This window comes from Athene cunicularia (genome assembly GCF_003259725.1).
Source record: "Athene cunicularia isolate RWA chromosome 20 unlocalized genomic scaffold, athCun1 chr20_part1, whole genome shotgun sequence".
NCBI lineage: Eukaryota > Metazoa > Chordata > Aves > Strigiformes > Strigidae > Athene > Athene cunicularia.
In genome coordinates, this window is record NW_020799125.1 from 815,245 (window position 1) to 828,349 (window position 13,105).

The 13,105-nt window shown below is 48.7% G+C and overlaps 1 protein-coding gene across 1 annotated transcript in view; it reads left to right on the top strand.

Annotated features, from left to right (window-relative positions):
- Window positions 1-13,105, top strand: part of MYT1 (myelin transcription factor 1) — a 62,352-nt gene that overhangs the window by 33,251 nt on the left and 15,996 nt on the right. Inside the window, exons 8-15 of the mRNA XM_026861933.1 lie at window positions 1-458; window positions 1,090-1,224; window positions 2,638-2,728; window positions 4,345-4,458; window positions 5,883-6,097; window positions 8,886-9,010; window positions 9,714-9,983; window positions 10,704-10,858. The exon at window positions 1-458 is cut by the window's left edge and continues 2 nt beyond it. Coding sequence (XP_026717734.1) covers window positions 1-458; window positions 1,090-1,224; window positions 2,638-2,728; window positions 4,345-4,458; window positions 5,883-6,097; window positions 8,886-9,010; window positions 9,714-9,983; window positions 10,704-10,858 — 1,563 coding nt within the window. The remainder of the gene's footprint in view (window positions 459-1,089; window positions 1,225-2,637; window positions 2,729-4,344; window positions 4,459-5,882; window positions 6,098-8,885; window positions 9,011-9,713; window positions 9,984-10,703; window positions 10,859-13,105) is intronic.

Below are 13,105 nucleotides of genomic sequence, written 5' to 3' on the forward strand. Positions count from 1 at the left end.
GGAGGAGGATGAAGATGAGGAGGAGGAGGAGGAGGAGGAGGAAGAGGAGGAGGAGGAAGAGGAAGAAGAAGAGGAGGATGAAGAGGAGGAGGAGATGGCTCCTGAAGTGATCTGCGAAGAAGCTCCTCACACTTCTCAGGACACCCAGAAAAGCCACTGTGAAGGGCAGTTCAGCCCGAAGCCCGAGTACTCGGTCATCGTGGAGGTCCGGTCAGACGACGACAAAGACGACGACGCCCGCTCCCAGAAATCGGCGGTGACCGACGAGTCAGAGATGTACGACATGATGACGAGGGGGAACCTGGGGCTGCTGGAACAAGCCATTGCGCTGAAAGCCGAGCAGGTGAAAATCGTGCGGGAGCCCAGCCGGCTGCCAGGAGAGCACGTAAAGCACTTCCAGGTGGATGAGAAACAGAGCAAACCGCTGGACAGCATCCGAAAGAGCTACTACGGCAAAGGTACGGGGACGAGCCTTCGGGTCTCCTTCCCTCCCATCCACAGTGAAAGAGCTGAGCTTCTCTGCTCAGCACCCCGTGATAACTGGGCTGCTGCGGGGTTTCACAGCCCACAGAGGGAATTGAGCCACAAATCCTCAGTGCCCCGAGGGACGGGGATATCCTACATGTCAACAGTGAATGCACAAAATGATAGTGTCTTCTACATCTCAGCAGGGAAATTGCCCGGCTACATTGCCTGTTGGCCTTGAAAATCTCAGCCTGAGCAGTGGGGCTAGTTTAAAATTTAAGTGGGCTTTAAAGTAGTGGTAGGAGTCCGGCCACAGCAAGGGGCTTGGCAGGGGGTGCAGAGTCCCCCTGGTGCTGAGCCGGGCTGCCTGCTCGGTCAGTGTGAGTGTCTCCGTGCTCCTAGCCGGGTTAGTTACTCAAATTGCTTTGTTGACTTTAATTTTTGAAACTGTCAGTGTTACAATTTCACCTTCAGGAAAAAATAAACCTCCAGATCCAAAGGTTTGTCCCCATTTGACTGGAGAAGTGGTGGGAAGCATCCGTGGGAATTTTTTCCCGCCTTTCCACCTCTTTCCCTCTAAATGTGCTAATCTGCATCCCACCGCCCTTTCCCCACAATCCTTAGATCCCTCAAGACCCGAGAAGCGAGAAATCAAGTGTCCGACTCCTGGCTGCGATGGGACTGGCCACGTCACGGGACTCTACCCTCACCATCGCAGCCTCTCTGGTTGTCCGCACAAAGACAGGATCCCTCCCGAGAGTGAGTACACGGCGGGATAACAAGGGTCACTTAAATTAATCTGAAGGCTTATTTCCTCGGGGGAATTTCACACCTGATGGGTAGAGCTGTCTCAAGGCCAATGGGCACTCAAACACTCCCAAATGATGTGTATTTTATCACTGAGTCCCTAGCACAGGCCTGATGTTAATCCTTGGGGTCTGACAGAGTTTCTGGCATGGGATGATGTTTTTCCAAGTTGTTCTGGGATGTGTCTGTCCACTGAAGTGTTGCTGCTCTTCGTGGGAAACGTTATGGAGACGACTAAGAAGTCCTACCCTTCTTAAAGATTTTTAGCACCATCCTGTGGAGAATGAGGTCCCTTCTGTGAAAATCACAGAGGTGCTTTAAAAATCACTGCCCACCTCCAGAGGTGTGTAAAGCAGTTCCCATCTTTGCACTGAATGTCGGATATTTTTTCCTATTTGGGATATCGTGTGGGGAAGAAGGGGAAACTGTTCTTTCTTGCTGTCCAGATGCGCTGAAGTTTTTGCTGTACAGCAAAGGAGAGGAGTCATTCAGGATGTGCAGAATAGCTGAGTCTCCTTCTATACTCTCATCGCTGTAAAACTCACAAGGTGCTATACCAAGATTCATCTATTCCACAGAAATTATTTATCATCATCATAACAAATATATATATATATATATATATATGCATAGGGAGATGTTTTATTTTTACCTCTCTGCCAGCATCCTAAATAGCTTTCCCTGTAAATACATAAAAATCAATGTTGTATGTTTATGATAATGGCATAATAGACAAAAAAAAAAAAAAAAAGAGCCCTTCCTTATCAGTAATTTCAAAGGTTGCAGACCTGCCATAAACACAGAACTGCAGGAAACAAGGAGAAAGTACAGCTATCTTCACACGAGCTTGAACGCAAGGAAAAAAAAAATTAATAAATAACTAACACAGGCTGTGTGCTTTATAAAAGCTTGCAAATCAAATTATTTTCTTTACTTTTAAGGTCAGCACTGCGGGAAGCAATAATCCTGAAGATTAAAATTTTTTTTTAAAAAATCAAACAGACTAGTCCTAAGGATAAAAGCAGAGATACAACTTCAATCACTTAAAACTACCTGAAATTGGGAGACCTGGCTCCAAAAGGGTGGTGGGCGGGAGGGGCTGGATGGGGGAAACTGGATTGTAATCAGCAAATGAGGAGAAAGCCCAAGCTGTGTGCAGAGATGCTAATCTAGTGCTTTTTTTTTTTTTTTTTTTTTTTCTCTATGCAGACGAATTCTAATTACAGCATTTCACGTTCCCTGATTTCTAGGAAACCAGCGTACAAGACTTGATGATTTTATCTTTCTTTTTTCTTTTTCCTCTGATTTTTTATCAAGTTGTTTTTGCTTCCCTTCCCCTCTCCCCTTCCCCTTCTTGCTCCAAAGTCTTGGCCATGCACGAGAACGTGTTGAAATGCCCCACGCCAGGCTGCACAGGACAGGGTCACGTCAACAGCAACCGCAACACGCACAGGAGGTACCAGCTTCAACTTCTTCTCCATAACGGCCAGGGCAACCATCCCCAAAAGCCTTTACTCTTGCACCGAGAGATGGCGCAACTAAGATGGGTGACCCTGAGACAAAGAATAATATAGGAAAGCAAGACAGGGCAGTGATTTCTGGCTGGGCAATAGGGTGGGGAAATGCTTCCAGGCTCTCAGGTGGGACTACAGAGGGGTAGGTGCAGGTGGGTGGTCACAGAAGAGATGTGCGGCACTAGGGAAGCAGAGGGTGCCCGGTGGGGCTGGCTGGAGGGTTTGTGTTTGGCAGTGCGACACTTAGCAGGATTTCTAAGAATTTCCACAATATTTAAGCTGAAATTATTGATGAGCTGGGAATTTAGGTCCTCTTGGTGTAGGATCGCAGCCCAGATGTGGTCAGGAGAGGACAGGACAGCGTTCTGGGAGCTGTAGTTATACCCGGTACTCTGGCTTCGCTTAAACTCGAGCACTTTGACAAAGGAAAAGGCCACAAGCGGAGGGGATGGTGCGCTTAAAAGCTAGAAACCTTCCAAAAAGCCAGAGTAGCTTGTGCTACAGGCACGCGCTCATGAATTTATGATTTACCGTTCGTTGCACTTGAGCTTAATTGGCAGAGAACAACATCTCTGTGAATGCTGATGCGTTTGCAGGCACGAGGTGAGTTTGTGTTGTTCCTCGCTCGGCCGTGGAGGAAGCTGCTGGATGCTTTGTTGTAGCCGTAGCTGCTAGAGAAAACTTAGAGAAAGCTGCTTGGTTAACTGAGAAGCTCGGTTTGGTGCAGGCAGCAAGGGGCGCAGTGAGAATGGGGTGATCCACTGGTGTTAGCGGGTTATGGAGCCAGCTTCGGGCACAGTGGCTTGGGCTGAGACCCGATGGGGTCAGAGCCCTGAATTTCACACGGGGCTGAGCTGGGGTTCCCTCAGTGCTGGCTGCTCCGGTGATGAAGGGGTCTGTGATGGCTTGGGGTTGGCTGGCAGCATGCAGGCTCTGCTTGTGAGGGGTTTTTACCTTCCCTGAGCAAATCGACAGAAGAGCCAAGCTGTCCCAAAAGAGGCAGAGCCAGGCTCATATGTAGAGCGTGTGTGTCAAAAGCCATTCCAGCCCCCAACCTCCCCCAGGCACTGGCGGCCAGTGTGCATCAGAAGTGCAAATGTTTCCCTGCAAGTGCCTCTCAGAAGGCTCCTTTCAAACGGCCCCTGCAAAAGAGCCAAATAAATACAAATCAAAAATGCCATTTAACTGCTAAAACCACTCAAAGAAACCAGTCCATCCCCTTCTGCCCCTGCTGTGCTCAGCCCGGGGGAGCTGTCTTCTTGATCCACCTCCTGGCCCTGGGGATGCTCCTGGAGAGATCTGGTACTTGATGTTTGGCTGCTTTGCTGCTTACCAAGACTAAATGTAAGCTAGAATAATGATAATTAAAAAAAAAAAAAACAAAAAAACACTTTAAATGTGAACAGTTTTCTCATGGGCTCAGTTCAGCTCTGAGTCCCTGAAATGAAGATTTTCATGCTCATCCCTCATGCTTGGTTTCCTTCTCTCTCTCTCTCTTTTTTTTTTTTTCTCCTTCTTTAAAAAAAAACAAAACCAAAACCAAACCAACCTCCCACAGTTTATCTGGGTGCCCCATTGCTGCTGCTGAAAAATTAGCCAAATCGCATGAAAAGCAACAAACCCAGTCTGGTGATCCTTCAAAGACCAGCTCCAATTCTGACCGGATCCTCAGGTAAAGGAGCCCGCGGAGCCCAGCGCCGCGGAACCGCGCTGCCCCAGCCCTCCCCGTGCCGCCACGCTCGCAAGAGCAGCCGTCACGGCTCCCTCCGGCTGTATCTTGATACTGCTGAGTCCTGTTATTATGATCATAGGTCTCGCCAAGGTGGGGAGATATTTAATTGATGATCCCAGGGAGGGCATTGAGGACAATGAATTGCTTCTGTAGCATCAATTAATGCCGAGGCTACAGGCCAAAGGGTTTTACCAGTGCAGCAGAAGGCATTTGTGCCGATTGCTCTGCAATGCAAACTGCCAGAGAATGATGGTTATTATATTAGCATTATAAGTAGGGTGGGCTCAAGGAGGGGGAGGAGGAGAATTAGGCTACATGTAAATCACTCGATGGCAGTTCCGTGTAAGCCCACCCGCTTTTCTTCCTTAGCCCGCGCGGTTTAGAGGAGAGAAACCTGCCACTCATTTCCAAGCCAGTCGCATTTATTTTGTTATTTCACCCGTCTCTATTTTCCCGGGAGAAAGGGCTGTCTCACATTAAGGATGTCCCTGATAGATGCTGGCTTCCGTAGCTGATGTGATTCATGAGGCTACAGATGGATTGTAATATGGTTAGTTATTTTGCAACGAGAGCAGGATAAAAACCGCAGTACAAGCCCTGAGCAGCACTCCCACAAAGGCATCGAGGTCTGATTAATTTATTTATTTGCTCCCCAGGACTGCGGAGCACCCCGGTGCACGGTGCTTTGGAAAGGCCATTTAGGGTGATTACTTATTTATTTGCAGCAGAGCCCGCGCCGGGCGCAGAGCGCTCTCAGCGCATCACGAGGACGGTCCATGCTCCAAGGAGCTCCTGCTCTGAGGACTCGCTGGCGGAAAGAGGTCACGGGAAGGAGAATAACAATAGGCCATTTATATACAATTTATATGCAAGACAAATTGATTCATGATAGGCAGCCCGGCAGAAACAGATCTTTAAGAGGGACTCTGCAGGCAGGGGAGAGGCCCTGGTGCCTTTGCAATGAACCTGCAGCAGGGAGCGGAGGTAAATCGGGGTCCTCGTGCCTCCGTGTGCCAACCCGTGTCATGGGTCCCAGAAGCGATGCCCAAGTTTCTACTGCTGTTGGAAAATGTCGCCACACCACAGCAGCCTGCAAGAATATTGTTCTGTGTGAGAGCGAAGCCTCTGTGTTTTGCCTAAAAAGAGAAAAAGACAAGGGGGGGAAAAATAAAAAAAGAAATCTCAGACTCAAACCAGATGCAGACTTGGTGAAGGAGAGCAAAAGGGCTGTCGCTGCCTCCTCTTCCCCAGGAACCCCTTGGGGACAAGGTGCAGCTCTGTGTCCCCGTCGTGTCCAGTCCCCTCCCAACAAACATCTTGTTGAGGAAAAGAGAAATCACTGTTGCTCGTTGTTTCATCCTCAGGCCTATGTGCTTTGTGAAGCAACTGGAGATCCCTCAGTACGGAAGCTACCGGCCCAACATGGTCCCAGCAACCCCCCGGGCCAACCTGGCCAAGGAGCTGGAGAAGTACTCCAAGGTCACCTTCGATTATGCAAGTTTTGATGCTCAGGTTTTTGGCAAACGCATGCTTGCCCCAAAGATTCAGACTAGCGAAACCTCACCTAAAGCCTTTAAATGTAAGTCGGGAGCAGGGGTGGGCTGGGTTTTGCATTTTCTGCCTTTCTCGGCGTGTTGCGAGGCTCTTGGGATTGTGGCTTTGGGGTGATGGGAGACTCGGGGCCAAGTCGCTGGATCCCTCCTGCTGCTGTGAAGCAGGGGGAGAAAAGGGGGTGGGGGAGGCTGAGGTGGGTCCTGTGGCGTGTACGTGCTGGAGAGAGGAGCCTGTGGCTGCCAGTAAAGCTTTGCTTGGAGGAGAGTTGCTTTGGGAAGAATCGCATCGAGTGGTGGGAACATTAATCTGAGCGATGTCTCTAGGTGGGATAAGTTACACAGTTGTCCTCAGTCAGTCCCTGTTGCTTTGCAGTTCATATCTATTGATCTGTCTTTCCTCATCTAGCTAAATGGATTACAGTTTTCTTCTCTTCCATCTTATATATGACCCGCTCCACCCATTTGTCTTCTCTGCCACGCTCTGCTCTCCAGCTCTGCTACCTATCCATCACCCATCTCCAATCTCCCAGCTCTTTCCCATCGTAGCCACCCACCTCTGCTCTGGACCGAGGACCTTGGACTGGTTACAAAACTCTGCAGCAGAAGTGTGGGTGCAAATGAAATGGCTAAATAAACCCCGAGGGGCTGGGCTGTCAGGAGCAGGAGGGGAGCCGTGTGGCGAGACAGCCTGCCGCAAACCGGTGTTAAATCTCCCTCTTCCCTTTGGCACCAAGCACGCACCTGAAGACATCTTTTTGAGGAGGGAAAAAAAAACAACAAACCAAACAAAACAAAAAACCAAAAAGATTTAGTAGCCCGCTTCGCGGAAGTCAGCAGCCTCAAGAGGGCTTTCTGTTTGGCTAATCCCGCTTCGGCAATCCTGTTTAATCCTGATGCAGCTGCTCTCTAAAAAGTGCTCATACTTGAAAGCATCCCGGTTGTTGCACTACAATGGAAGTGCCCTTTATTACAGTACTAAATCTGTAAAGGATCAGACAATGAAATTGGATGGAGGCCAGAGAGCACAACTGCCACTGTCATCCTGGGTTAGGGCTGATGGAAAAGTAATTTGTTTCCCAGCACAAGTGATTCTCTTGCTGAATAGATTGTGTTATTTGCAATATTAGCAAAGAATTTTCAGGGTAATTGTACTGACAAAAATAATTCCAGCAGACCCACTAGGATAATCCTTTCTATTTTTTCTCATCACTTATTTCACTAATTTGCTGATTGCGAGTCTATTAGTGGTAGAAATACTTACGAAATGGAAAAGCATCGCTGAGCCTACGGTGTGAAATTGAAATTGGCATCTCACGATCCTGGATACGGTCAGGTTGGGCTGGCAGATACCCGCACCCCACCGCAAGGATGTGGATTAAACTGTGGACTGGAAAACAAGCAGCCGTACACAAGAATAACCATTTGGGCAAACCTCCAATGAGTTAATCAAAGCAACAAGATGAATATGATTGCCAATCATAGCAGGGAAATCTGTTCCTTTCACCGAGAACTTATTTTAAAGAGATCTTCATCCAGAGGGATTTATATTCCCCTGCATGTGTGTGCATAACTCCCATTAATGTCAATATGCATTATATATGCACACAACGAGGAAGAAAGCAGTCCTTGGGAAGATTAGCATTTTATAGGGTCTTATATTACGAGTTTGTAATAGGAATAATGAAATCACTTCGCTCTGTAGCCGCATCAGCTGAGGTTGTCTTGCTGCTTTGCCATCGTCGGGTCAAAGCTGAGTCTTCCCTGGCTGAGACTCCTGCTGAAGGGGAGGATGTTTTCCCCCCCAAAAAAGGGCATAGTGAAATGAATTAAGAATTTGAAGATTATGCTAATTCAGAATACGATCCTGTGACTGTTCAAAACCAGATGACCCCCTTTAGCACCCACTGAAACTACTGACTTCAGAGGGACTCTGTGGGGGTCAGAGCTCTCCTAAACAGGGACAGGTTCAAGATTAGGGCAAGTTTTATTGTGGGTGAATCCTGGGAATTTTTTATCGGGTGTAAAAATAAAAAAATTTTAAAAAAAATTGCAACTCCAGGATTGCACTGCTGTGTGCTGTGGCACACAGTAACAGTGCAGTGTCGTGGCCGTGTGTGGCCGTGTAATAAATCCTGTTATTCAGGCATATTTAAATGATATGTCATCTGTCAGAAAATCCGTATTTCACTGGTGTCATCATCGGAAGCTCATATTTCATGGCCCTGGTTTTGCTATCTATTAATGTAATTTTTTAAATTGTAAGTTTTCAAACGTTCTGCAGGATATCTCCCTGTAAGTCAGCTCTGCAGATAAGTTATGACCATACAGAGAACAATAAAAAAAGAGCCAGGAAGCTTCTCTAAGCTTTCTCGTTTAATCTCTTCCACCGAGGAGTGCCTTTAATGAAGAAAAGCACTCACGTTTTGAGGACTTGATGGCAGAGTCAGTTAATGAATTAAGTTTTCGCACCCAGTCGCAGCCAGCACTGCTCCTATCGCACATCCCAGGCGACAAAACAGCCCATGGATGGGTAACAACCACAGGTTGCCACTGGACCTGCCCACGGGGGAGGCAGGTGCTGCTGAGGATGAGTATGGGGGGATTGCACTGATCTTCATCCCTTCAGGACCTTGGGAGAACCAATATTAGCTGTGTCAGAATGTCTTAACCTCTCACCGCTGCCTGTGCCGGTTATACAATAGCCTTGTGTTGTTCCTTCTCTTTTTATTCCAGCCAAACCTTTTCCAAAGGCCTCTTCCCCCAGCCACAGCCCCTCCAGCAGTTACGTGAAGAGCACTTCATCTTCCTCCACAGGCTTCGACTACTCCCACGATGCCGAGGCTGCGCACATGGCTGCCACTGCCATCCTCAACCTCTCCACCCGCTGCTGGGAAATGCCGGAGAATCTCAGCACCAAGCAGCAAGAGGCCCCTGGCAAGGTGAGCCGAGCGTGCCAGGGACCAGCGCTCCAGCACTCAGTGGAGTGGGTTACAACTTGAAATTTGGGATGGGAGAAATACCTTCTTTTTTTTTTTTTTTTTTTAATCCTTCCTTGCATTTTAATGTTTAAATATAGAGGGAATCGTATATCACCCCTTGGCTCCCTGCTTTGGGTGACGCAGTTTGGAGGAGGTGATCTTGACTCTCAGTGTGTCACGGAGACGCATCGTGGTTCAAATTACCCATCTGAGATGAGCATCGTTCCCAAGCGGAGTCTCAGAGCTGGTTTCAGTTGCTCACTGGTCTGTATCTGATGCCATTTGAGACTCCCCAGTTGTGCCCAGGCTGACCTCCAGCTATTTTTCAGAGGAACACGGGTTTTCCAGAAGTCCCATGTTGTGCCCCCAGCCTAGGGCAGGTGTCTTAGATGCCATGGGGCATCTTAAGTGGCACTAGATGCCTGTGTTCAAGCAACTGAGTCAAAAAGCCACACTGCTGGTAGTACAGGGATGCGTTTGCATGGCACGTTCCTGAAATATTTATGAAAGAGCGTCCTTTGTCATTTGGTTCCTTCTAACTGACTGTGGAGAGGATGGGATGTGAATAAACTGTCCCCCCACACTGCAGAAGTCCAACGGGGGCAAGATCCCTGTAGGGAATTTCTGGCAGCTGCTAACATCGGGCATGTTTCCAACCTTTCAGTCCATGGACATTGAGGTGGATGAAAATGGGACTCTGGACTTGAGTATGAACAAGCACCGCAAACGGGAGAGCACCTTTCCCAGCAGCAGCAGCTGCAGCAGTAGTCCCAGCATGAAGTCCCCGGACGTGTCCCAGCGCCAAAACAGCACCAGTGCCACGAGCAGCACCATGACCTCCCCCCAGTCCAGCCAGACCTCCCGCCAGGATGAATGGGACGGGCCCATTGACTACACGAAACCAAACCGTCAGCGGGAAGAGGAGCCAGAAGAGGTGAGTGGTGACTCTTGATGCTCAAAAAAACACCTCACGGGGGATTGAATGCTGCGCTCGCTCGCACAGTTGTCATGTTTTTCCCCCAGAACCCCTCGTTTGTGCTCTGAGCCTCAGAGAGAAATATTATTAGGTCATCAGCGCTGCCAGATATCAGCCGTGGACGATCAGGCAGGAGGAAGATGCTCTTGGACCTGCTGGGGTGCTCGCACAAAGGACGAACCCACCACTTGCCCTGGCCTGGGTCTGCAGCGCTTTCTTCGTTGTAAATCCTCCCACCAGTGGTGCTCCTGGGGCCATTCCCCAGGATGATTTATAGCTGCCATTAGCAGATATGGCCCTGTGTGCCACAAACATTAATCCTGCAGCCTCCCGGCTGGTCTGAGCATCCCGGCCCTGGAAGCAGCATACTGCCTCTCCGCCCACGGGGAGGCCGTGCTGAGGATGAGTGTGGGGGGATTGCACTGATCTTCATCCCTTCAAGTCCTGGGGAGAGCCAGGTGCAAATCCTCATGTAGACGTGTTTTACATGTTTCTCCTATAAAAAAGGAGAAATTCCAGACTATGGGATCTGTGGTTTGGGTACGGCGAGATGCTTGCAGAGGGCTCAGGAGCACTGGCAATGCTGCGCTAACTGGGATGAACCTGGGATCCTTTCCCACCACGGCTTAGCAGCAATGGCTGCTACTACAATCACTTTTCCTGGCTGTTTTCTTGCAGTCAGAGCCTGCTGCCCACTCTTTTGCCTCCTCGGAAGCTGATGAGCAAGAAGTGTCGGAGGAAAACTTTGAAGAACGAAAATACCCAGGGGAAGTTACCTTAACCAACTTCAAGCTTAAATTCCTCTCCAAGGACATCAAGAAAGAGCTGCTCACGTAAGTACTGCCTTCGTGTCTCTTCCTCCAAAATGTATAAAATATGTACCCAGGACAGCCAGGCTGGTAGGAGACAAAATTTATTAGCAAATACATTTTAAAATTATGTGTAATTCCCTTTTTTTACTGTCTTATCTCATCTAAGGGGTTCAAATGAAAACTCAGAGAGAAGCCCTATCCTCATACAGCTGCTGATCTTTGAGGCAAAATCCATTCCCATATGGCCTTGAAATTCTGCAGAGATGAAGGGAACCTTCTGGGGAGCTTGGTGCTCTCGGGATTCATGGACGTGGCTGTGGAAACCTCCTTGCAGGGCCCCTTTTCCCCAGTGTTTTCCTTTGAGTGTTTCTGGCACAGTGATGGATCCTGCTCGATCTCCTGCCCCCTTGTTTTGGGACACTGAGTGATGCTGTGGAGCCAAGAGCACCCAAGGGATCTCGATACCTTCTCGATGGGGGTGTTGAGGAAGACAGGACTTGTTGGCTGATTAACGTAGAGGAAAGGGTCCCATCACCATGATACTACAGGGCTATAACGTGTGAACTAGGGCGGCAGCAAGGCTGCTGTCATACTGCTTTTTACACTGGAGAGAGATCCTAACCCAGCTCACGTCTGGGTATTCATGGCGCTGGGTGAGGTGGAAATAGAGACCCAGATTTATTCTGTTAGATGGAGTATTGCTCTGCACTCACACCGATCCCCGGACTAACGGTTTAATGTTTAGAGTCTGACCCAAATGCTGCAGCACAGACCCGGCAGCAGGTTGGGATCAGTCTGGAGGTTGTGATGGGGAGGTGTCCCCCCGCCAGGCGCCCCGGCAGATCTCCTCTCCTTGGCTTCTCTCCTGTGCATCTGACCTTCCCGTATGTTAAACAGGGAAGAGTCACTGGACGCTGTTTTGCTGACCTTATACGACGTCGTAGCTCCTTATCTGGCTCCGCACGCAGGAGGCTGAGGTGGGTCCTGTGGCGTGTACGTGCTGGAGAGAGGAGCCTGTGGCTGCCAGTAAAGCTTTGCTTGGAGGAGAGTTGCTTTGGGAAGAATCGCATCGAGTGGTGGGAACATTAATCTGAGCGATGTCTCTAGGTGGGATAAGTTACACAGTTGTCCTCAGTCAGTCCCTGTTGCTTTGCAGTTCATATCTATTGATCTGTCTTTCCTCATCTAGCTAAATGGATTACAGTTTTCTTCTCTTCCATCTTATATATGACCCGCTCCACCCATTTGTCTTCTCTGCCACGCTCTGCTCTCCAGCTCTGCTACCTATCCATCACCCATCTCCAATCTCCCAGCTCTTTCCCATCGTAGCCACCCACCTCTGCTCTGGACCGAGGACCTTGGACTGGTTACAAAACTCTGCAGCAGAAGTGTGGGTGCAAATGAAATGGCTAAATAAACCCCGAGGGGCTGGGCTGTCAGGAGCAGGAGGGGAGCCGTGTGGCGAGACAGCCTGCCGCAAACCGGTGTTAAATCTCCCTCTTCCCTTTGGCACCAAGCACGCACCTGAAGACATCTTTTTGAGGAGGGAAAAAAAAACAACAAACCAAACAAAACAAAAAACCAAAAAGATTTAGTAGCCCGCTTCGCGGAAGTCAGCAGCCTCAAGAGGGCTTTCTGTTTGGCTAATCCCGCTTCGGCAATCCTGTTTAATCCTGATGCAGCTGCTCTCTAAAAAGTGCTCATACTTGAAAGCATCCCGGTTGTTGCACTACAATGGAAGTGCCCTTTATTACAGTACTAAATCTGTAAAGGATCAGACAATGAAATTGGATGGAGGCCAGAGAGCACAACTGCCACTGTCATCCTGGGTTAGGGCTGATGGAAAAGTAATTTGTTTCCCAGCACAAGTGATTCTCTTGCTGAATAGATTGTGTTATTTGCAATATTAGCAAAGAATTTTCAGGGTAATTGTACTGACAAAAATAATTCCAGCAGACCCACTAGGATAATCCTTTCTATTTTTTCTCATCACTTATTTCACTAATTTGCTGATTGCGAGTCTATTAGTGGTAGAAATACTTACGAAATGGAAAAGCATCGCTGAGCCTACGGTGTGAAATTGAAATTGGCATCTCACGATCCTGGATACGGTCAGGTTGGGCTGGCAGATACCCGCACCCCACCGCAAGGATGTGGATTAAACTGTGGACTGGAAAACAAGCAGCCGTACACAAGAATAACCATTTGGGCAAACCTCCAATGAGTTAATCAAAGCAACAAGATGAATATGATTGCCAATCATAGCAG